This window comes from Lycorma delicatula, chromosome 2, assembly GCF_047948215.1.
Source record: "Lycorma delicatula isolate Av1 chromosome 2, ASM4794821v1, whole genome shotgun sequence".
NCBI lineage: Eukaryota > Metazoa > Arthropoda > Insecta > Hemiptera > Fulgoridae > Lycorma > Lycorma delicatula.
The window spans coordinates 35,187,384-35,214,735 of NC_134456.1; the positions used below are offsets into that span (position 1 = coordinate 35,187,384).

The window sequence follows — 27,352 nt, forward strand, 5'->3', positions numbered from 1 at the left end:
GCATATTGCTAATAATGTTATTTCCAAATGTTCAACAATGTGTATTCATACACTGGTACAGTTTTTAATTCAATAGTTATAGTTCTCATTTTTTTTGAAAATTAAAATTTTTTCTCCAATGTAGGAAAATAGTTAATGTTTGGGGCTTTTAATTGCATAAGCAAGTAATACTGCAATTATGACAAAATATCTACTACCATTATTGAAGTGAAATAGGACTAAAGATAATATTTGTGAATATGTGATCTATTTATAATGTGAAGCAATACTGTAACAAGCTTGAGTTCTAGGGTCAGTAGCCGCAGATCCTCAAAAAGGCAAAATAATAACTGAAGAAGGAATTATATAAATTTATTTATAATGATAAATTAAATAATACATCACATACAAATAGAAATTATACACAGCAAAATATATTTATATTTTTTTTAACTTTTGTTACCTCTCTTCATTTAATCTGTCAATAAATCTTCCTCCAGATTTAAATCCTGAAAAAAAAACACAATTTTAGACTTAATAGACAGCTCAATAAAGGTTAATAAATTGAATTAAAAAGGTCAGCAAATTTTTTCTTTGATGTTGAAAACTGATGATCCAGATCATGGTTAGTTCTTTAATTAATAATATTTCTGAAAGTTTGTAATATGTTATAGAGCAATTATTCTATACACTTAAGATGTTTTCATTGTCTTAATCAGTAATAGTTATATTCACCTTACTGTTTAAATAATGAATAAGTAGCATGACTGATATTTTTTTATTACAATTTTTTATGCTATTTTAAGGAGCTTTACTTTCAAACTTATAAAAGTAGACATTAAACATAATAAAATAAGCCCATCAAAGAGAATACTTTACAGTAGTGTATATTGTTTCCTGATGGCCGTAAAAAACATAAGAATGGGCCATATTCAGGGTAGAGCTTCATTAAATTTCACTCATAACATAACATGAAAGAAAATGATACTCATCATTTAAGATTTCAAATAAAAGTATAAGGGCTGTTTTTTTTTCAACTTCTGATTGTGCATCTAAGTAAACAAAAGATAAGCAAAAGCCAGGTCTGTGCATTGTGTGACTGTGCAGCCCCACAACCTCTGCCATTGCCGGCTCCTTTGCATCAATTTGATCTGAGCTAATGACAATTGAACATGGTCGTTATGGTCGATGTTCCCACCAGGTGTGAGTTACGAAGTGTTGTATGTTTTCTGCAAGCAGAATGAGTCCAGTGTACAGTAAAAACTTTATGAGTGATGGTAGTGTATGTGAACAGTACAGAAAATTTAAAGAAGGGCAAACAGACATCCATGACGAAGGTGGGCAAGGTCACAAGTCTGATGATCTGGCAAGGTCACGAGTTGATGATTTTGTCCGTGATAAATGAAGATTTACAATAAGTGAACTTTCTACAAAATCCCAGAAATTTCAAGGTCTTCTCTGTACACAGTCATGACTAAAGACCTAGGACACCGGAAACTGTAAGCATGTTGGGTCCCAAAAATGTTGAGTGACAATCACAAGACACAGCGAATGGCATCAGCCTTAATGTTTTCCATGTGTTATGATAATGAGGGGGAAGAGTTTTTAAAGTCCATCATTACTAGTGATAAGACTTGGATCCAGTATGACTATCCAGAACCAAAGAACAGTCTAAGAACTGTCAAGACATACCCTTACTACACTGGCGACAAACTTCCTTGAAGAGGGCATTGGAAAGCTGTGTCACAATACGACAAATGCCGCAATCATTTTGGCGATTATGTAAAAAAAAGTAACCTTAGTAATAAAATCATTTTGCTATGTCAATTTGTCTTTTTTTTACAGGCCATCGAAGGTTAAAAAAAAAAAACTGCCCATGTACATTAATTCAAGAGAATAATAATTTCCTGTATTTTTATGATAATTAATAGAAGATAATTTCAGTTAACTGAAACTGCTAAAACTACAAAAAATGTAATACCAAAGTGACTGAATAAAACTGTTCACTTAGAACCACTGAAGGTAAGCAAAATTCTCAAAATGAACAGATCCTATATCGCAGCAGTGACAAAAAAATTAAAAAAAAAAAAAAAAAAAAAAAATTATATGCATAACAGTGTGTTGCATTTTCTTTTTTCTTTCAGTGAAGGTTTCGGTTATTGTTAGTCAGGTTAGAAGCTTTTGATATCAAAATGTAAGATTTTAATAAATCATATTAACAGAATAATCATAATAAAATGGCACTTGGCAAGTAAAACCTCTTTATATAATTTTTTTCTAAGATTGGGTTTTTATTTATTTAGATTGTTCTGCCACTCTTTCCAGCCTCTTATGTGGTCAGTCATGTTTAAATATTAATAAAACTAATTTTCAAAACCTCAAAAACGCAAGCTTTCTTATTGTTTATTCAGAAAAATCTCTAGTTTCACTGCTACCATTGGGAGATTTTTCAGAAAATGTCTAATCTATAAATAAAACCTCCTTTGTGCATTATTATGCAGGTAGAAAGTTTTTCTGAATTATTGTTCGCATTTACACATGGTAAACTGTCCTATGAATGTGAAAAGCTTTATTATCTATACAAAAGATAAAATTTTTATTAAAATTTAATAAAGAGACTGTTCTAGAAATTATAATAGTAACAGAAGTGACTGGCAAGCTAATCCTGAAGGATAATGATAAGTCCGTGACAGAAATGTGCAGTCTGTGTTCTAATAGTGAAATTGATTACATCATTCAATTGAACAATGAAGAAAATTGTCAAACAGATGACAAATCATACAGGTAATGACAATCATGAAGAACAAAGGAAACATGTAGGAAGAAAGAAAACAAAAAAGCCAGCAGAGCATAACTTTCCCAGCTTTGCCCTTGAGATATTTTTATTTTAAATATTCCATAATATTTTTAAATACTGATTTGATAAAAAAAATAAAAATTTTTAGTAAAAAATTTGGGTTTAATTTCACTTCATTAAATTATGTTTTTACCTCAAAATTATACAGTATTAAAAGCATAATTTAATCACATCTATTTTTTATCTTCTGATTTTAATTGCGTAAATCTGTCATACTACACAAATCAAGGTTTTACAACAGTTTCTTTTTTTTTATCCACAAAGTAGTGTACTCATCCACTCCTGACATGATCTGTAAAATGTTATAATGCACCAGGCAGAATAAAATATTTCTTTTAATTAATTGGGTGCCATTTTAGTTCATTTAATTTATTGCTGACTTTTTGAAAAATTTTTAAAGTTGGTTTTATTTAAAGTTATTAAAAAACAAAGAAACCATTTTAAAATTTATAAAAAATTATTGATTCTATATTCTTACCTTTACATTTGAACATCAATTTTAATACAATATGAAAAGCAATTACAGAAATTTTTCATATTTTGAATCAATATAGGGACAAGGGAAGCAATTTTAGGCCTCAGATTAATAGTAGAAGAAAGATTAAAGAAAAACAAACCAACATACTTGGCGTTTATAGACCTAGAAAAGGCATTCGATAACGTAGACTGGAATAAAATGTTCAGCATTTAAAAAAAATTAGGGTTCAAATACAGAGATAGAAGAACATAAGAAAGAAGCCGTAATAAGAAAGGGAGTCTGACAAGGATGTTCCTTACCTCCGTTACTTTTTAATCTTTACATGGAACTAGCAGTTAATGATGTTAAAGAATAATTTAGATTCGGAGTAACAGTACAAGGTGAAAAGATAAAGATGCTACGATTTGCTGATGATATAGTAATTCTAGCCGAGAGTAAAAAGGATTTAGAAGAAACAATGAACGGCATAGATGAAGTCCTACGCAAGAACTATCGCATGAAAATAAACAAGAACAAAACAAAAGTAATGAAATGTAGTAGAAATAACAAAGATGGACCACTGAATGTGAAAATAGGAGGAGAAAAGATTATGGAGGTAGAAGAATTTTGTTATTTGGGAAGTAGAATTACTAAAGATGGACGAAGCAGGAGCGATATAAAATGCCGAATAGCACAAGCTAAACGAGCCTTCAGTAAGAAATATAATTTGTTTACATCAAAAACTAATTTAAATGTCAGGAAAAGATTTTTGAAAGTGTATGTTTGGAGTGTCGCTTTATATGGAAGTGAAACTTGGACAATCGGAGTATCTGAGAAGAAAAGATTAGAAGCTTTTGAAATGTGGTGCTATAGGAGAATGTTAAAAATCAGATGGGTGGATAAAGTGACAAATGAAGAGGTATTGCGGCAAATAGATGAAGAAAGAAGCATTTGGACAAATATAGTTAAAAGAAGAGACAGACTTATAGGCCACATACTAAGGCATCCTGGAATAGTCGCTTTAATATTGGAAGGACAGGTAGAAGGAAAAAATTGTGTAGGCAGGCCACGTTTGGAATATGTAAAACAAACAAATTGTTAGGGATGTAGGATGTAGAGGGTATACTGAAATGAAATGACTAGCACTAGATAGGGAATCTTGGAGAGCTGCATCAAACCAGTCAAATGACTGAAGACAAAAAAAAAGAAATTATATTTATTATATAATAAATTAATAGAATCAAGATATCTTATATTAATAAGATAAGAAAGATATATCTTGATATTAATAGTTATCAAGATATGTTTCAGTATGCTTACATACTTACATACATAAACTTACATACTAATGTTTTTTACAGTAACATATTGATATGACATTTCTTTTAAATTTCTTTGTAAATTAATCATTAGATAATTCATTTTATCCCAATGTAGAAGTAGTAGTAGGTGGTATGCATACATTTTTATACTGTACTCATAATTTTTAAAAGTAACAAGACGGCCATTTTTTACAACTGCAATTTTTTTCAGAAGAGATGAGTCAGGAGAATTTTTTATTATATATATATATAAAATCTAATAATAGCGTACAACAATCAAATTTGATCAAAATTAAATTTATACTTTTTAATGATCATAATAACATTTCCTATACACAATATATGAAAGCATTTTTCACCCTACCAAAACAAATTTCCTATACATGAACATTTTCAGTACCAAAATGAAAAAAGTCATTGAGATGGAGGCCCACTTCCCAACATGTCTTGTACAGAGTGAGACAATTATTAATTTTAATAATGTTTAATTAATGTAGGATGGTAAAAGTATATCTAAAAATAAAGAATGTTTTGATTTCCAAATTTTAAATAATTTTTTCAATATTTTCTCATATTTATTTATGTTTCTGATTTATTTCAAATAAACAAAAAAATAGTTATTTTTTTTCAAATATCAATCACGGTATCTTAATAAATACTCAATATATCTCCCACATGACATTCAGAATATGAGGAAAACCTGTGACGAAATAATTTTTGGGATTATTTATTTATTTTAAGAAGTTCAAAACAGTCAGAAACATATTTAAAAATGTGTTAAATCCTTACAATTCCATAAAACCATACTTCAAAAAACATCTACATTGTACTATATTAAAATTACTAGGAAGCCCAAAAGGTTGGATGGGTGATCATCAATCATCCCACTCTTCTCTTTCAATGATTTCTTAACATTATTTAGTTTTTGCTTCTTGTGTAATTTTGTTTTTAAAACAGAAGATCCCCTGTTACATGATGATATATTTGACCTATAGATCAAATAAGGTTATCAAGATATGTTTCAGTATGCTTACATAATTACATACATAAAATGTTTTTACAGTGATATCTTGATATGACATTTCTTTTAAAACTGTTTTGAACAAAACACCAACACCTTGTTATTTATGGACTTATGTTTAACATCTTGTTGCATTGAAGGTTGATTTAACTAATTTCTTTCTCAGGAAAATAATACATTCTTATGGATGCTTTTGTGACTGAGGGGTTGACACATGAAATTATGTTGCTCACAGGAATCTACAAATATCTCTTTTGAGGGCCAGTGAAAAGACAGATCAGGCCTGTTGAGATGCAGAAATTGACCTTTTATGTCACTTTCATCTTCATGTTTTGATAATAATAGAAAAAACCACTGGTCATCATAAGTGCAGGCAATGTAGTTGTGCACACCATCATCAGACATCTTCACTGATGGGTTTTCTCCATAAAAGTTGAAGACGTTTTCATCAAAACTTACACGTTTTGTTGTGATTGAGTCTTCAGATTTGGGTTCAAAGTGGTGAAAACTACATGTCCCAGGAACTGTCTTGGCTTTGGAGAAACGAGCCTCTAGTTTTTGGCGTGCTACTGTGAATTTTATGTTTACTATTTTTCTTGCAAAAATCAAAGAATTTTTGGGCGTTATCAATATCATTACCAGGACTATGTTGGTGACATCCCACGGCTGGTGGCAAAAAAGTCCATATAGCTTTTAATCCTTAAAAATCCTTTTCATGAAGGCACAGATTGAGAAAGTTTTTAGTTTTTATACTGTGCTGCACATCCATCACTATAATAAGTCATGCTTTTCACCTATGGAAAATGTTTTTCAAGTATTCAGCAAAACCTTTTGTGTTTCATGAACAAATAGTACATCATGCTCCAACTCATCAGACACTATGCACAAACTAGAAACTATTAAGTCTTCATTGTTGTCATGACACGTGTAGATCACTACTGGATGAAGAGAACAGCTGTTGCTTGTCCAATGATGCCCTTGGGCTTAATTTTGCAAAACAAAAGAACAGTTTTCACAAAAATCAATAAGAACAATGGCTTCATCTACTTTCAGAGTGCTTTCAATTTTTTTTCAAATATTTGGCATGAGATTTTGTAATGAAAGAGTGAGGTATTAGTTTTTCTAGATCTTCAACTAGAGTCAAGTGGATGAACTCACACAGTGTGGATGTGTATTTCATTTGCTCCGCGATTTTATCATTTTTGGTTGGTTTTTGGTGAATTTTTTTGGTATGGACGATCGGAATTGATTAGTGGAATTTTAACGGAAGTATCTTGTGGATTTTTTGATTATAGATTAATGGGCTTACTTTTTATTCTGCCTTTTATGAGATCAGCTTTATTGCCTCTGACAATAGAGGCTATTTTCATTATTTACATTGAGGACTGAAGTTTTGTTATCTATCCACATTATCTTTTTATTAGTTAACAGACAATACTTAATAATGTTATGTTGCCTTATCTCATGAGTCAATATTAAATAGAATATTAGTTCTCAGTACTGACAATTTTATATTATTTACTGGTATTATCGGTTAAAGCGACAGTTTGGTTAGTAGCTTGAGTACACAAGCTACATAATTGATATTTTATTTTTGTTTATCTTACCAGCCCCTCCATAATAATAGAAGGGGCTGGCAGATGAACTGGAAGTCGCCCCTGAGCCTACAACATTGAGACAGGAGGCAATGGAGGATCTGCCCACCCTGGTTGCCACCGATGCTGTAACATCTGATCTGTAGGTGGAGGGCTTGCCCCCCAGAGCGACTGTGGAGGTCAGAAAGGGAACCAAAAGGCTGAAGGTAGGCAGTCCTACACTGAGGAGGAGGACATACCTCTTGACATGGAGATGATGGTTCGGTGGTTTGAAAAGCTAGCCAAAGAACTCAGGAAAAACGGGGATAAAAATGTTAAAAGAAGTATAAAGGAAATTGATACGGAGATCGCCGCTGCTGTGAAAGACTTACGGAGACTGGTATGTACTTCAGCCGCAGCTACTTGGAAGAACCAAATGGTCGAGGCAACTACTCAGACATTGGTTGATACTGGGTGACCTATAGTTGATGGGCTTGATGATGGGGTGCCCTCGCACCAACTTGTGGATTTTATAAGAAAGGTTTGGCTGAAAAAGGCCTTTTGCAATACAGTGGTTGGCATTCCCGGACAGAAGAGATGGTGTGTTAGATATAATATGGCCATTGTGGATCTCCATGAAGCGACTGAAGGACGGCTGTTTGACAGCTTGGTGTCTAGGCACCCCCAGATGTCCTGGCTCTTAAACGGACTTGGGCTTAGGGCTGGTAATGTCCTGACTGCCATTTTGGAGGCCAGATTATTGGTGGGTCTCCTGATTACGTGATGCCAGTGAAGAACAACTTCTACATAGCTTTTGTAGACTCTGGTAGTGGTGACTACCTGGCACAGGAACTGGTTGACACTATCGATAAAGTAAGAACTAATAATGGTGGATACCTGGGATCGATGCAGGCCGAGGTATATGGGCAGAACACTGCAGTATACGTGAGGAAAATATTGGAGTGGGAGGGGAGGAAATCTGGGCAGACATATCATCTGCTTGTGGCTGCTGGCAGACATCCACAGGCCTGGAAAAGTGATGACCCTGCTGACCAACTGCACAAGAGAGAGACGCTTGTCATTAAGGCGAATCTGACTACAACATATGCAGACTTGCTGAGATCCATTAAAACAGAAGTGGCAGTACCTAATCACTAAAATATCATAAATATTTTAACAACTTCAGATCAAATAAAGTTTCCTAACATAATTTCACTACCTTGTATATGAATCATTACATATGTTTTTCAGGAAGTAAAATATTTATTATTTAAGGGTTAAAAAAATACTGGCAGTCAAAAAACCACAAATTTTCTTCCACACCCTACTAGCTCCTAATTTAGGATTATATAAAAAAAAAATACTTTGGTTATTGTTGTGCCTTTTATCTTAATTGCACTTTTAAATTTTGTTTTTTCTTAAAAAAAAAAATTATGAAATCCAGGTTTGAGCTTATATTTACCGCAGCATTAATAGATAAGTTGCTAAATGCATTTTTACCTTATTCTGTATATTTTTCTGAAAATTTTAGTGAAAAAAACCATTGTGATATGACAAAAATTGACAAAATGATGAGTTTTTTTACTAAATCAATGACACAATCACTAAAAGCCTCAGAAACAACAATAACATATTTTTTAACAAATTTAAAAAATTAATAACTTAAAAAGTATTTAAGATATCAAAATAAAATTGTACATGGTTAACAAGGCTGGCAAATAGAACAAATAAACAAATTTTCATGACATTCTGAAACTATGGGTTCATGACTTGGATGATTTGAATATGGACTGACCCTATAACTTCAGCCTATTGAAAATTACTCTAAGTTACACAGGCTTTAATCTGTTAATATTTTAAATATATATATTTAAATAAAAATATTCCCTGGGTCTTAATAATTCTACAGATTAATTTATCACACATCTGTGCATATTTTAGATTATGTTTTGAGTGCAGTGCATAGAATACTGATAAAATAAGACAATGAGAGTTGAAGCAAGATGTATTTACAAGAATTGACATAATTCTGGATTATATATATATTTTTTTAGATGTAATTGTAATAATTAAAGAATTTCAGGCAATGTATGATTCAACTGCTTGTGTACGACTCATGTTACTTCTTACTTGTTTGATTTAAGTCCAAAAAAAATATAAAATAAGGAATTAAATTAGCCATAAAAACAGAACAGACAAAAAATTACGAGAAAAGAAAAAGTTGGATTCCACTTAATATTTTTTGGAATCCTATAAAAATAAATTCAACCTCTTTAATGGTCTGGCAGGACCAGAAATTAAGATCTATAAATTTGAATACACTTGCAAAAACCAAATTACAAATTCTTTAAATTATTTTAATACAAAAATCACATTTGGTACCTGAAACTTTCTAGTGGATACTTTTGGGTTTTGGTCATCCTCACAAATGAATTTCACTGAACTTCTCATACCCTAAATATCTGTGCATAGCTCTTTTCAATCTTATTAATATTTATTTAATTTTTTTTTTAATTTTCACACAAGATGAGATTTCAACACAATTCAATGTTCCTTTAGTAATAACCATGAAGTGGTTATTGCTATTTAAATAAACCACTGCTTATATAATGTGCAATTTAAAACTTACACATAATGCAATGATGTAAAACGTATGGTCTGAAGCTTGTTTAAAAAAATACAGTTTAATAAATTGAACCTGAACCGTTCACAAGAAAGGAAGAAAAATAAAACAAGAGACTTAATAATAAACAAATACTTAATTTCTGTCCTGTTATGTTACACAAAAAAACAGATTTCTCGGTTTCCTTTACAAAAAAATAAAAATTTATACACTCCTGATTGTTAAGATCTAACAGATTCTGAGTAAGGTTATAAAATATTCCTAACAATCTACATTGTACTACAATCAGATGCAGAATATCTCACGGGTGTTATCCTGGAAAGTGACAGATGTGAAGCAAAAAAGGCTGATGGCTAGAGCTTTTTTTATTTACTTTTTATTGTTTTAATGACTGGATCAAATTTTCTTGCATGCTGTTGGTATTTATCAATGCCAACAACTGATTTTGCTTTAAATACAAAACATAAAAAATATATCTAACAGACAAAATAATTTATCCATAACATAAAAAAATAAAAACTACTGATTATAACTGATGTTTTCCAACCAACTACTATAAATATTAAATTACTTCAGACTTGTAATATGTGTATATTATTTCAACCTGGATACTTTGTTTTCTGTGAAGACAAATTATTACTTCACCACATTGAAATAGTTATAATGAGTAAATTGAAAATAGTATCATACTGAAGTGTCAATGTCATCCAAATTCATGTTTTCCAGATCAAATTCCAGATCATCATCATCTTGTGTAGTATCCTGTGTGATAGATGGTGGTTTCTGAGGTGGTAATTCAGATTTTGTAGGTTGTAATACTGAAGCTAACAAAGGTGCAGGTGATGGTGTTAATGGTTCAAGTAGTTGAGATTGAATGATGTTTGCCACTGGTTCTTCTGTATAAAAATAAAACTTTAATTAAAACTTATGTTTTAAAAAAAAGGCAAAGCATAGGACTAACAAAATACACACTAATCATCTACACTATAAAAAAAATTCACCTTAACTAGTTTTTGAAGTGAAATATATTATTCTTCTATAGTCATTTACTGTTAACAAGAAATTTAAAACAGGTATTGCACTCTTTCACCTTTATCTCCTCTTTCACCTTTATCTTTAGAGTTTAAATGAATTTACAGTACATTCTACGTACAGCATACCTATCTACTTAGCATGTATTTACATATTTATTAATACCTAATGTTCATATGCTGAATACATTACCTAATATAAATTTTTAATAAATACCTATAAAATTTCTTATAGAAAACTGAACTGCATTTCATTAAATAAAATAATCTTTTCATACCCAATTCTGAACAATCTGTCACAAATCCTTGTTCACAATGAAATATCTTTACATCAAAGTATATGCAGAAAGTTACTACAATTAATGTCAAAGGGTTACAGAACTAAACTGACTAAATCCCTTCTAATTAATAATCTCATATGTATGAAGTAAAATATAAAATAAAATGAATATGCGAGTAAATTTTACTACTATAAAATTACACATTTTAATTATACATTATCACATATGCTTGTAATCAGAAGATTTTTCCTACTTTAATATAAAAGCAAAGGCTAATAATGAAATAGAATTATAATCTCTACTAAAAGAACATGTATTATTTTTATTACTTCAATCTACAACATACTAATTAGAAAATTACATGTTAAGTGGTTTAACAGGAAACAAAATATGCAATAAGAAATTTATAAAAATATATATTATAGTAAAACGCAGAAATTAAAGATAACTGTAAATATATAGTCTTATTTCAACTGGGTTCAATTTAGTAGCTGTAACCATAACGTTAACGGATTATAAACTAGAACGTCATATCATACATACCCGATGCTGATAATGAATCTTGGACGCCAGGTGGCTTAAAGTGAAATCTTCCATTGGCTTCTGCAGTTCTCATTTCTTCTACAGGATTACGTTCATGATTTGCCTTCAATAAAAAAAAAAATTAGCTATTATTTAAAAAAATTAAAATTTTAAATGTACATAACATTAAAAAATTATATTCAGAATATACATACATATAATGAAACATTAATGAAAAAAAAAATATATATAAATGGAAGCCTGCCTACCTGCTAGATCAGGTTAACTTAACCTTGACCATAAATTAAAAAAAATCTGGTGGGGACACTGCATTACTTCCTTGTACGTCAATTAAATTACATATACACATTTCTTACTGCACTTCATTTAAACTTATTTCATTTCAAAGTGAGATACAATCCTCCAATTCTTTAATAAAGTGACTGTTACACAATTGCATTATGGTGGACACCATGTGCATCACATTTTTTTCTGGTGGCCTTATCAGCATTTTATATTTGTTTATACAATAATTTTGTTTCACACGTCGCTCAATTAGATATGCAGTGTAAGTGAGAACATGTCATTACCGTAACCATGCACACATTGGTTCAAATCTAACTTCATATATATATATATATTTTTTTTTTAACTTAAATATATTGATTTATTAATAATTACTAACACCTGATTGTAAAAATTCTTGAATTAAAATTAAAATTGAATTAAAAAGTTTATTTCACTAATAATTTCTGATCTTTTTTCTCATATATAAATTTTTTTTGTATTGTTATTAAATTATTATTTATTATTCAAATTTTTTTTACAATCAGAGGTTAATAAGTATTAATAAATCAATATACTTAAATTAAAAAAAAAATATTTATGTGAAGTTGAATTCAAACCGATGTTTCTTCCCCTCATAAGAACCAAATATTTCATTATTATTTTTCTATAACTCTGGAACCAATGAAAGTAAGTAACACTTATGATACACCGTTGAAAAGCTCTCAACGAGGGCTTATTACAGCAATTAAGAAAAAGTCCAAAATCCAAATTTATTTACAGGTCTGACGACTATATCCACATTTTTGGCCCAGTTGATTGCAATCAAAATGGGAGGTGCACAACTAGATGTTACAACAGTCCTAAATACAAAATTTCAACATTCTACGGCTAATCATTTTTGAGTTATGCGAGATATACGCATAACTTACGTATAGATGTCATGGTGAAACTAGTCAAAATGGATTCAGGGATAATCAAAATGGATATTTCTGTTGAATTCTGAAAACTGAAATTTTTTGCGATTACAACACTTCCTTTACTTCATACAAGGAAGGAATAGAGTATGTAGCATCTGATGTATAAGTCAGGATAATTGCCTTTCTCCTGGAAAAAAGTATTTTTTTATTTATTACTTGAATGTTGTTCTGGTAAGAATAATAAAGTAATTTAATATTTAAACAATTTTAAACATTTTTGTAAAACATTTTTTATAAATTTTGCATACATATATATATATACACACTAATTGGTATTCCACTTCCTGACAAAAGGTAAACATGTCTAGCATTTGTTACCACCAAAAATAATGTCAACACTACAATGGAATAAGTAAATAAAATATTTATTATGAAACAGAAAGAAATAATAAAAACAATATTTCTGATAAAGATTCCCTAGACCAGTGGTGACTAGTAACCTAAAGGAACATAAAAAATAATATTTTGAAAGTTTTTAACTTTTCTTCAAATTCAGTTTTAATTAAAATCAATAACTAGCAGGACTGAGAAAACATCAATATCTTATTTATGAAGATTTGATAAACAATTTGTAATAATCAACAATCCATCACACCAAATTTACCTTTTTCTAACTTTATAACAACGTTTGCTTTTCCTGTTGCTTCTTTATTCTTGGACCAATTTTGAAGTTTATTAAAAGTTTTGTAATCTGATTAAAATCTGGAATGTCAATGGTCAGTGATAAAAACATACTACAATTAACTAAAATAATTTAATGTCAATAATAAATAATAATAACTAAATACAACTGAGATATGAGATATCATGTAAATATATAATAAAGATAACTTGAACAATGTGAACCAGTAGTAAAGAGAACTTTTTATTTATTTGATTATACAGAACTCTACTCAATAAAATCAGTATAATAACAAAGAAAAAATTTTTCAATAAGCCAAACTCATCTCTGTCAAGAGTTAGACATGTACATATTCACATTCATGAATACATACAAGAATCTGTATTATACATGAATCTGTATATATATATATATATATATATATATTATATATAGGAACAGGATTTCCAGTATTACTCTATAACTAAATAGGAAAAGAGTCACAGGATAATCTCCAAAGATAGATTGCCATCTCATCAAGCTCTGATAATTTTGTCAACAAGATAGGTTATCATCACCTGTAAACAACAACATGCAGCAGCACTACATACAATTAATTGTTGACAATATTAATTTTATTTAAAATCGTAGAACATGTGTAACAAATGTATTGATATAAAAGAACAGAAACAAGTTTTTTTAAACAGAATAGAACCCCACAAACTAAGTTTTTTTTTTTTTAAATCAAACCAATTTACTTTTGTAAAATGGTCTATACTTTGTGCATTAAATGTTATCACAAAGTAATTTTAGCAGGCAGTTATAGAGAATAAACAGATAACTTATATTTGAGAATCAGATAGCTAATGTTAACAGTAACAGAACAGGAGGTCACCTGCAAAGAAAGGATAGGATCATGACAGAGTCTGTCTCATTTGCTTTTTTCATAGATCTACGGTCAAAAGTACAGAATTTTTAAGTCTTGGATAAAATATGAGTAACTTACAGGAATTAGATAGTAAGCAGAAGAAGGTAATAACCTTCTTTCTGGTTGAAGATATTGTTCTGTCTTGAGAGCATCCGCTAACCCAGGGAACAAATTATCATATTCTTTTGGATCAGCTAATGACTGACCAGCTTTTTCACTGACTTTAGATAATGATTCACGCCATAAATCAACTACTCTTGATATATGACTTGGTAAATAAGTTCTGTAAAAACAAATGTATTATGAATTAAAACACAACAGTTAGAAAATTAAAATAATGACTATCATAATTTATTACTACAAATACTTTTTATTAACTGTCAGACAATATTTTTAAGTAATAGAAAAATTTTATAATTACTTTTCATAAACTAATAACTGACTTCTGTATCAGAAGTACACCAGCAGCTTGTACTGACAATATACAGTACCTATTCAGTTAAGATAACTATCAAGCATCTTGTACAATAAAATGGGAACCGACTGATCAATCAGATAATTTTTAGTTAATTTTACAGGTTAGTCTTTAATAGGAATTTTTAATAGTAATATAGACTACTTGATTCAAAAGTAGAAAAAAATGCTTCCTTAATGATCTTGTTTATATTACTAAAATACATATAAGAATTATTTATTTATTCTACAAACATTAACTTACAGGAACATTATATTTATCCAAATAAAAATAATGTTTTTAAAGGGAAATCAAACAAATATTAGAGAACCTTACTATTTTCTAATAACCAAGATGCAAGTGGTATTAAAAAACTGAGAGGACATGGATCTCAGTGGACAGAAGTAAACATGAGACACCATAGTTATTTTTCTTAGCCAGTATTTTTCAAAAGTAATTGAATTTGGAAATATAAAACTGATACAGAGCATTAAGTTACAATGTAACTTCTAATTCTATCAATGATCTGTATGATATCCTACATACAGATCACGTCAGATAATGAAACAATAAAAAACACTACTTTTTTTTAAAACCTTATTCAATTGTCTAAATGATATTGTAATGTTACAGCACTGCACTGCTAAAAACAGTGTTGTTAATTTCATTAACAATTTGAAATGAAAATATACTAAAGCAAGTCTGAGAAACAAACAACAGTAGAACATTGTTAATTTTGAAGGTTGGGATTATGAATCAAAGAAAATTACTGAAAGCACAATGAAATGGTAAATTTCTAATTGTTCAACCTTTCTATAAGCTTTTTTATTCCAGTAGAACAAAATTGTTCACCTTGATATCATTCTTCTATCGCAATTCTTGGCCTGCCCATTGTTATGAAACTCAGTGTTACGTAAAAATCTTTGATAGGCTCAAAAAAAAAGAAATTGATGCTTCAAGATCGAGATGTAAGGTGATTGTAGCAACCTCTTACAAATTTTGAATAGCTCCCTTTATCTTTTGAGCGGTATGGGGTGGATGTGATCATGCAGAAGAATGACACCTTTTGAGTAAGTACCAGGATGTTTTTTCTTTATTGCAGATTTCACTTCATTTTCTAGGAAGTCACAATAATACTTGCTGTTGACTGAAAATGGTTCAACAAAGTAATTGTAATAAATTGGGCATTTATAATCCTAAAACACCATTAGCATTGCTTTACCAGCTGACTCATAAGTTTTGAATTTCTTCCTCGCAGGTGAACTTGGATGTTTCCATTCCATAGTCTGATGTTTGGATTCTGGCTCAAAATGATAATCTGAGTTTTAGAAAGCACACCTTTTGCTAAAAACCATTGTTTAAGTTCTGTAAAAATGTGAATTCGGCTGTCTTTGTGATTTGAGTCAACCATCTTGGAACCCTCCTTTTGTACATGTTTTGCAGTAATTCAGTTTATCATGGGTAGTGAAATGGGCAGTAGAAATAATCGCATTACAAATTTCAGTTTCTCCCAAATTTTTATGTACCTTTCCTTGCGAATAAGATTATTAATGTTATGTTTTAAGTGTCAGTGGAAATCCAGTATCTGTGATAGTGAAAATCAGTGACACTTTTTCTGTCAGATTTAAAATCTTTGATCCACTCATAAAAATTTGCAAGGTTAATTTTTACCACACTGTTTTAAAATGTTAGTGAATTTTTGCTACTTATACATTTACAGAAAATAAAAACCTTATCACAGCATCCTGTTCTTCTATAGTACACATTTCGGGCAGTACCCAGTTTGAAAAAATGAAAGAGGTTATAATAATGGAAATTCTATTCAAACAGATGCTATTTTCTATATCAGAGGTGCCAACTAGAACATCAGGCAGTTTCAGTTTAAACAGTTTTACCACTGATGCTATCTGTCTTTAATTATTCAGAAGTCTTCATAAAATAACATTTAGATTGTATCTACAGGTGGGCGAAAAGTCCCTTTACATGTTAATAGCATAGTACAGTTAAGACATGTAGATAAACATTGTTATGAATACAAAACAATACATTTTTTTCTGTTTTTTATTTATTTATTTTTTGTACTTTTCTGTTGAGCAGATTGACTCTATTTTCCACCATCAGCTGAATCCTGTGCTTGTCACTTTGGTTAGTGTGGGAAGAACGTGACAGTCTTCAGTTAAACCATAGCAGATACAAGTGCTTTCATTGTTGTAGGCATTTGGTGGCTTCTATGTGGGTTCACGAACGCGGAACACAAAGAAGACAGTGACAGACATTTTGAGAGACTTCGATGTGCAGTTTGGAAAACCGCCGCCCACTATGACCAACGTTATTCGCATGCGAGAAGAAAATTCCCTTTGTGATGAGAAGCGTTCACAATCCACTAGAAGGGTTACAACCCGTACTGAAACCTGTGTTGCTCTGGCAGAATCAATTGAATGATCGCCAATGAAGTCAACCCATAAGGTCTGCAGAATTAAGCATCCCACAATCAACTATGAGAGACCACATGTGGAAAGAGTTGAATGTTTCATGTTTTCAGCCATCCTCAGTGAATGAGTTGAGAGATTGTGACTTGGAACAACAGGTACATGCATGTGAAATGCTGCTTGCAGGCTTCCCACATGCACATGATCAAAAAACTGTTATGTTCTCTGACAAGTGTGCAATTTATCATTGCTAATGAAATAATAATGTCTTTTTTGGGCAAAGACAATTTTCACTTTTACGAGGAAATTGAGTGCAATTCACCGCATGTTATGATTTGGGCAGGGATAACGGCAGACCATTTGTTTGGACCATATTTCTTTGATGGTTCTGTGAACCAGCATTGCTATCTTCACATGGTTAACAATGGTTGCTTCCAAAATTAACGAAGAGGAATGACATTGTTACTCTTCAACAGGACATTTACTCTCCACCACATTTTAACGTGAGTGTTCGTACATGGCTAATTCATGCTCGATTGGACATGGATCACAAGACCTTCCAGCACTGTTGCTATGGCCTCCATGAACCCCAGACCTCTCTACACCAGATAATGCACACTATGGGGGATAACAAAAGAAAACATTTGTAAACCACAATACATGAACGATAATCAACTGAAAGACAGAGTTCGCATGGCATTTGAAAGATCACACAAGTGGATGCACATAAAAACATGGTAATGCATTAATCTTTGCATCGAACATGGAGGAGTGCACACTGATTTTGTTGATTAATGAACCTTGAACCTTTTGTAACAATATTATTGACAAATATGGTTAATGTTAACCAGACATAAATGTTGAAATATACTGTTCTTAGTATTCATAACAATGTTTTATCTAATAACTAACTGTACTATGCTATTAACATGTAATGGGGCTTTTTGCCCCCACTGTACATAGAGAATGTTTATTCTTCAAATGATAATTTTCAGTTTATATTACATTTAGCAAAAATAATCACAGCTTGTTTTTTAACTAATTTGTGAAAATTTTCATCATTTTCTATTATGTACTGTGTATGAGTGAATTTTAGAATTTGTTACAATGCAATGCAATAAATTAAGTCATTTCAGATTTTTTTTTTTATCAACATTTATTGCAATATATAAGCATCCCACTTCCTGAGATTCTTTTATATAGAAAAGTACAATCACAAACGTCTTTTATCAGTACAATGTTCTTCATTTATTAGCACAGCGACAATTTATTACTTTTTTATGGTTTACTACTAAATCAATAAATTTTTTAAAGAAGGAGTATCTGACAATATACCTTTTTTAATCTGTTTGGTGTATCTATTGCTGAATTTTTAAACATACTATAACCTAAATTCCAAGGCTTACTTTATTCTCGTCCAGGCACCTAACTGTGACTGATATGAATAGCTCTCTAAATAAAATTCTTTAAAGTGATTCACTGAATTGTGGTCTAAATCAAATTAAGATAACACTCATCAAGTTGATGAGTGACATGAGCAACAATGGCACTTTAATTCTTTTCCTTTTAATGACATGAACATAAGGAACTTGCAAAGTATCAATCTTCAATTTTCTAAATACTACTTTTTTAAAAATTACTCAGCTATTTACTGTTAAAACTGTTAAGATAATAATTTAAAAGCTCTTTCATCTTTAAGCAGGCAAGTACTTCATACCTCCCACTCAGGAAGAATTTCATATTACTTTCAGTAAAAAAAAAAAAAAAATGCTGGAAACAGTTTCCTGTAGGATATTGCCATTTATTAGTGGCTAATTAGCATAGCAGATAGATCAGCCTAATTACAATTAAAAAAATTAGTAAAATAATAATAATTAAAGGAAATGAATCATTGGTGAAGTTTTTAAACTGAATGATAGATAAAGTCACTGCCACCACCAAAATAAACATTTTTTTATTTGTGTAAGTTTATATTTTGATTTTTTTTAACACATTCACTGCCACCAGAAATGAAAATTTATTTAAAATAAATTTTAAATACTTATGGCAAAAATTAACAGAATTAATATAAACACCTATTTTTGAACAAACTGTACTGGACTAAAATAAAATGAGCTTTTCATTAATTTGTTTTCATTGACCATCCATTTTAAAAAAAAGTTCAATCTCGATATAAAAATCCAAATCTGCAGAGTCTAGTAAAACCAGAATTTTTGGTTTGTTACTCTAATATGACTAGGATAAATGGTCTTGTGTGATAAAACTGTAAAAATTTTGTGATAGATGAAATGGGAAGAAAAATACCAAAACATTTGAAAAAGAATATTTTGAATAACTAATTATTTTAAATGACAAAAAAAAATTAATCAAATCTAAAAATTTCTTATATCGACTCATGTTACCATGTAATTTCAATACAACACCTACCTTGAAAAAAACGCAGCTTCAGGAAGTCTATCAGTTTGAATTAAAATATCAAGACATTTCTCTAGATTGCCAAGAAGCATGTATGAAAGGAATGCAACATTATTTTTTCCATTTGAATCAGCACTTTCACCCAGCTTTTGAACCATTTCGGCATTTCCTAATAACACAGAAACATTTAAAAAAATTAAATATTATTTTGTACTTTATATGAAAACTTGTAATTTTTATTTATAAACAGTAAGTCTTATGGTTGGTTTAACTAGGGTGATCAGAACTGCTAGAAATTCAAGGTCTGTGGTAAATTTTACAGTGCTATTTATAAACCTGTACTGAAAAATAAACAAAGATAAACAATTTTAGTGGTAATTAAAAGAAATGAATTTTGGTGCATGATTTTTTTCTCAGTAAGGATAGCACACAAATTTTGCTATACCATTTTGAAATAAAAACAAATATGAGTAATGGAAGTGGATTTGACGAGAAAATATTTAAATAAAAAAATTAGGTAGCTAACAGTAATAACTGGTTCAAGTACTATGCAACCACGAATATAAAGAACTTTCTGCAATAAATCTAAGCAATCCAATATAGATCTGGTTATCATGCAGTTGCGAGGTTCATACTTCTGTGAATCTGGTTAGTTAGTTCAGAGGGCAAAGATATAGGACATTTAAGATGTCCAGATGAGGCTTGCAGCGAAGGTAAAAGCTGAGTTTATAAATCACTGATGTAAATGTCTATTGAGGCATTTACATCAGTGGCATCCTAACGAGGCCTGGCTTATTATTATGAGATGTAAAAAGTTAAGAGGATGAAAGACGACTCCCATTAAAGCCCATCAGGGGTAGGAACAGGGGTGGCAGTGACCAGAAGCGTCACAAGGGGATGTCTTCCCCTACAGGGTTGGGATGGTTATTATGGTCTTTGTCAAAATTAACTGGGAAGGATAAATATATTATTATGCTACCTCAAATTCAAAATAATATTTAAAAATATTCCAAAACAAACAAAATTGGACAGATGTACATAATAACAAGGTTTTAACATTTTTCTACAATAAATAAATCCATTAGTGTGTCATTAGGTTGACTGATAAGGTTGGCATTTCCAAATTAACCTTAGTAAACTGTTAACAGCAACATAAACTGTTATACATTTTTTTAGAAACTTTGCTTCCTATATAACTTTGACCTTAAAATGTGTTTTCTCTTTATTATAGTTTACTCAGTATCTTCAGTGAAAAACCACAAAGCAATATCTGAAATAACTTGAAATACAAGGGAAATATTGATTATGCAAACAAAACCTAAAAATAACCTGGTTCTTGGCTACCATAATTTATTGATTACACTTTGAAGAATGTTATTTATAGTATACTCCATAAAACTACAGATATCAATAAATGAGATCATTCCCTTTATTTTTTAAATGATTTGAGGACAATCCTACGTAAAGTGTACAACCTGTGCACCAAAATCAACAATGTGGTAAAAAAATAATAATGATATTCTAATATAGTAGAAAAATATTGTATATCAAAATCAGGTAAGATATGATACAAAAGTCACTCTCAAATAAACATTAAAACTTAAAGTATTTTTAAGCTGATTTTCTGTAACAAATTAACTTGTAACTTTTTTAACAATAATTAATATGAAATAGCTTTATCAATAAAACCAAAATCTTTCTACTATAAGCACACTGCGCTACTACATTTTTTTTTACAAATGTTTACAAATGTCTGAAGTCCAGATTATATTTACGATATAGCCATTACAGCATCTCTTAAAAAATTTTTTTTCAACTGTTAGAAAGGATTTTTGTAATTTTTATATGCACATTTATTGTTCATATTATCTTTTAAATCTATCACACTCTACCTTTGAAGAAACATTTGCAGATTTATCTTTGTGATAAGAAGATATATTATAAAGGCAATATAATGTGCCACAATAGTATTGGGATTCAAACAGTTGGTTTATAATATGTTTTAAACATTAAAAAGAAAAAAGGTCAAGCCAGATAATGACAAAATATACAAACAAGTTTTATCACAATTTACACATCGTACATTCTCTCACGTCATCAGTAGTGGAACTACATAAAATAATTAAACAAAGTGATCAATTAAACAACAAAGTAATCAAGTAATCAACAAAGTGATAATTAAACAAAGTAAATTTAAAAGAAGTTTTTTAATTATCATGATTTTTAACTATCACACTTTCAGTTAAAGAAAGAAATCTTCTGTAAGAAGTTACTGCTGTTACTGCACTGAACTCAAGTAAAAGTTATAACTGGAGTAATTTTAATTCAAAAGACAATTTTAGATTAATTATGGAATTAAAAAGGACTGTGGAAATTTTAAACAAAAAAATGATATTGCAACTGCATAAATGTATTCTTACATATGCTTTAACCTGAAAAAATCTATGACGCCCAACATTATTATTCGATTTAAAAGAACCCAATCTTATTTTTTTCATAGGAGGCAGGTCCTTAGCCCAGTACTGTAGTTAACTTTGGTGCACATACAAGGTTCTTTATTTTTGACAATCAGTCACAGCCCAACAATATTTGTGTATAAACATGTTAAATGTTTATGTTGTATTATAAATTTATGTGTAATAACAACATATATTGAACATAAAACTACATCAAGTGAAGTATCCAGAAGTTCTCAGCGATAGTGATGTTGAAACAATACACAAGATTTAGTAGTAAATTTATGTGATGGTAATGCTATGAGAGTTAAACAAATAAAATGATAGTACAACCACTTCAGAAATGACAAAACTTAACCAATATGTGATCAACATTCAAAGTCGAAATGGTGCTAACAATACATATTTTTATTATCAAGTAGTTATACATCAATAATATGTTGTAGGAGTCAAATAGTTAATAAAAATTAATAGTAACTGATTCTGTTAATTCTAATATTTAATGTCTCTTAAATTCTCTTTAAATAATTTTGAGGCTGTTCGCCTCAAAAGACTACATCTATGAAAACTGTGAAACTGGGAAAGCTCAATCATGAGAATATTCTATTCATTCATCATCCCTAGCTCAGAGATTTCTAACTCTACACACAGGATTTTCCAGGTATTCCGGGAACTTTTTTTCAAAGATATGGCTCCCTATGATATCTGATTATTTTCTAAAATTAAGGGTTTGCAACTTACAATGCAACACATCACTGCAATATATTATGGAACACAAACAATATTATTAAAATATTGAACACTATTCCTGAACAAGATATCCAGAAATGATTTCACTAATAAGAAAAATTTAGGCTTGTAAGAGTAAAGATCAAACGTATTAATTCTGTTATTTCAAGGCCAAACGGAACAAATCTCATAAATGTGAATAAAATTTAAGTCGACCAAAGGCAGTAAATCCAACTTACTATTTTAAATTGACAGAACTAAAGAAGAAATTGATAAATTTAAATACCAGTGGAACAGATGGTCAGCTAATTATCTGCAGTATAGCTGGAAAAGTGTTTTTTGTTTGAATAGTCTGAAATTTACGAGAACGAAGTGTGATAATATTGGTGAACTAACATTGCTGGTGACTGATAGAATGGTGAATGAATCACAGAAAAAAAATTTGCACACCAATATGGAAGAAATTAGAAACTAGAGAATGGTTCATAGAAAAAGAAATAGATCAATTATAGAAAGACCATGATAGAATTAGCCTTCAGTTAAAAAAAATTATAAAAAAAGTACATGTACAAGTTAGATTTTATGGTAAATATAAGATCTCTGTGTATCTTATATTGATGTACGACAATGTATTGTCGTACAATCGTCGTAATACGACGATGTATTGATATTGTGTACGACCACAATCTTACTTCTCTAGTAAAATGTATACATTCTAGTTAAACTTTTCTCTTTATATGATTTATTTTGAAATAAAGTATGAACATAATTTATATTTTTTTAAATATCATGTAAGTTGTCCAAAAAAAATTTAGAAAAAATAATAAATAATCAAATGAAGTAAAGAAAAAATTAAGAAATTCGACATGACATAAAACACTGCTGATTTTAAGATCCAGAATCGCTACATTATTGATCGAATGTTATTCAAGAAAATAAATACATCATTCAATAGCATCAACTACCTGAAATGAAGTAAACAAAATATCAATGTTATAGTAAAAAAATTGTTGTTATCTGTTTTGCCCTATACCTAAAATATAAAATTATTTATAACCTAATAAAATGAAAATAACAAACAAAAATTGGTCATTACATTGACAAATCATATAATTTTTAAAAACAGTTTACTCATTAAGTGTGAACTATAAATAAGTTACTCTATTACTAAATTAATGTTGATTAGTGCAGTTATGTTTGCAAAACATAATATGTAGATTACTTCATTCACTCTTATCAGTTAATGAAGAAAAAATTCAATTAACTTCTATTTTCTTAAAAAAAATTGTCATTTTTAATTGAAACAAGTTTAAATTTTAAAATGATACAGATACACTGTCAATAGTTATTCATCATTTATATTTCTTCATTTTACTATATTTTGAATCATGAGTTGCAATAAAGAAGAGCACATTACTTTGAGAATTACTTAAAAACTACTAAACCAATATATTAAAATACTAAAAAAAAATTATAAAATACCGGATGAAGTAGCAAGCAGCAGCAGACCACCATAGTCTTGTGCCTGATGAAGACACTCCTGAGCTAAGTTAAGTTCACCCTTTGATGTAGCTAACTCAGCTAACTGACGCCATTTTTGAGTACTAGCTGCTTCTCTAGCTAATGATGTAGCAACTCCTAATTCTCCCAACTGTAATGACAGCTCAAATCTGTGTTCCGGATCAGTTGATACAGCTAAAGCTTGTTGTTTGAAACCCTATAAATATTAAAAAAAGACACACAAAGAATAAATTTTACTATTAAATCAATAAATTTTGAAAATAGAATTCATACTGCTTGGAGAAAAAAAATATATATATGCTAACCATTAAACACTCTTAATTCAACAGATACAAGATATTTTTACAAAAAATATTGCTGCATTAATAATATACTCATATTTAAATAGTAACTAAAAGATCAAGGCTGAAGATGATCTATGATAAAAAAAATCCCTCTGAGTAGTTAAGTTTAATTACATTATTTAATGATACATTTATTTATAAAATGTATTTTCTTTAGGAGTTGGTAATAATGATTAAATTTGGTGGATTAGTAGAACAAATTTAATAGGTTGTCTGGTCTACTGTAATTATAACTCAGTAAAAATCACCTATAACATTAGTTAATTCAGTTAGTCATGACATCAGATTTTAAATGCATTATAATGGTAATCTATGATGAGTTTACATTACAATATTTTATAACCAATGATGAAGTCATTGAAATAAAAAGCTTGTTTATATTAAGCTTGCTACTTTTCTGAATTAATAAGCAGTTTTTATTAATAACTGAAATTTAATAATATGTGTTTTAATTTGATAACCTTTATGAGAAGTTTTAGAACAAGGTTTGCAACTACACAGTTTTTTTCATTTTGCCTTATACCTAATGTTATTCATGGAATAAAACTGATTCGATCATTAAGTACTTCATAAAAATTAAAGTATCCATTCTCCTTCCATAATTAATATATGAATGGTTTGTAATTTTTTACAAAACTTGAAAGATCTTATTAAAATTACATTACAAAGAGCAATAATTACAGTATGGTCAATCAAATTAAATTTTTACGTGCCAAAATTAACTTCAGTTAGGTAAGACATGTAAAAAATAGGAAAAATTCTGTAGAATTGAATGAACTACTTTTCCACCCTCTCATTTTTCTGTAACATTTTCAAAATGGCGTTCAAAGTTGGTGAAAAAGTTATTTTCGTTTTACAAAAAAAGGATTTAAATAAAAGTTGTAGAACTTTTTGAAACAAAAATTTTAAGCCCTGCCTAATGTTAATTGATCAACAAATAAAATAGTTATTGCAAAAAAAAATGCTAAAAATAATGTTTTCTTCAATTAATAATATCTTTGAAATGAAAAAAAGATTTTTTGACAAAACTTCCAGAATATGTAGTCCTTGGAGAGTAGAATAAGTTTTTTTACTTTTGCAAAAATGGAGTTTTTAAAAAAAAAAAGAAATTTTCTTAAAATCTAAATAACTCCTACTGTAATGCACCTAGTGGCCCATCAAGGGCTTAAAATTTTCTTAAGAGTTGTACTAACCTCTGTAAGTAGTGCATGTATTTCAAAGCAACTGTAAATATACGAAAAATTGACCAAAACATTGGACTTTTTCATGGCTCGAAAAACTTCAATTATTTTTTAAAGCTGGGATTCCATTGAAATGGCATTTTGCCATCTGATAGCTGCTATTTTTCTATGAATTTAAAAAAAATTTTCTCTTCAATCTACTGTAGCCAATTTTTTTTTTTTTAATTTCTATGACCTCATTTGTCAATACTAAGGTCTGAAATTTGCACACATTGTACTTGAATACTTGTTCTTTAATATCAAAATTATTCCGCAGTGATTGATTTTGTTTTCTTCAGTGTAAGCTAAATTATGTTGGACCCTGTAAAATATTTATTCTATTCGGTATGTTGATGCGCCTGGTGGGTGGAGAGAGACTTCAACTAGTTGGTTGACAGACTAGCTGAGGATGCCAAGTCGAAGTCTATCTCCCCCCCCCCCATAGGCATTAACGTGCTGAATGGAATAAGTATTTTACAAGATCCAACATAATTTAGCTTAAAGTGAAGAAAACGAAATCAATTGCTGCAGAATAATTTTTATATTGAAGTACAAGTATTAGAGAATATAACGTGTGCAAATTTCAGACTGTAATATTGACAAATAAGGTCATAGAATCTTTTTGAAAAATAAAAATTATCTTGGCTCCAGAAGGTCGTAGAGCAAAGAATTTTTTGTTAAATTCGTAGAAAAATGGCAGCTACTGAATGGCAATAATGCCATTTCAATGGAATTCCAACTAAAAACTATTTTAAGTTTTTCAAGCCGAAAAAAGTCACTGTTTTAAATATTTGCAATTGTTTTGAAATACACAAACTATTTGCACAGGTTAGTACAACTCTTAAAGAAAATTTTAAGCCCTCGATGGGCCACGTAGGTGCATTACAGTATGAGTTATTCTAATTATAAATAACAACTTTTTTCAAAAAACTTTATTTTTGCAAAAGTAAAAAAAGATACTTATTCTACTCACCAAGGAAGTTTATATATTCTGGAAGTTTTGTCAAAAAAATCTTAATTCATTTTAAAGATGTTAATAATTGAATAAAACGTTATTTTTAGCGGTTTTTTATAATAACTAATTTATTTGTTGGCGGGCAGGGCTTAAAATTTTTGTTACAAAAAGTTCTAAAACTTACTTAAAACAGTTTTTTGTAAAACATCGTTTTTCTTTAAAACAAAAAAAACTTTTTTGCTACTTTGGACGCCACTTTGCAAATCATTCAGAAAAATGAGAGGGTGGAAAAATAGTTCATTAAGTCTACAGAAATTTTTCTATTTTTTTACATGTCTTACCTAACAGAAGTTAATTTTGGCAAAAAA

At 29.7% G+C, this 27,352-nt stretch overlaps 1 protein-coding gene across 1 annotated transcript in view; it reads right to left on the reverse strand.

The window, feature by feature from the left end:
- Positions 1–335: 335 nt before the first annotated feature.
- Positions 336–27,352, reverse strand: part of beta'COP (coatomer subunit beta') — a 63,355-nt gene continuing 36,338 nt past the window's right edge. Inside the window, exons 12-17 of the mRNA XM_075358658.1 lie at positions 24,427–24,661; positions 19,772–19,928; positions 14,540–14,744; positions 11,689–11,791; positions 10,524–10,729; positions 336–488 (exon numbers count right to left, since the gene is read on the reverse strand). Coding sequence (XP_075214773.1) covers positions 453–488; positions 10,524–10,729; positions 11,689–11,791; positions 14,540–14,744; positions 19,772–19,928; positions 24,427–24,661 — 942 coding nt within the window. The 3' untranslated portion in view covers positions 336–452. The remainder of the gene's footprint in view (positions 489–10,523; positions 10,730–11,688; positions 11,792–14,539; positions 14,745–19,771; positions 19,929–24,426; positions 24,662–27,352) is intronic.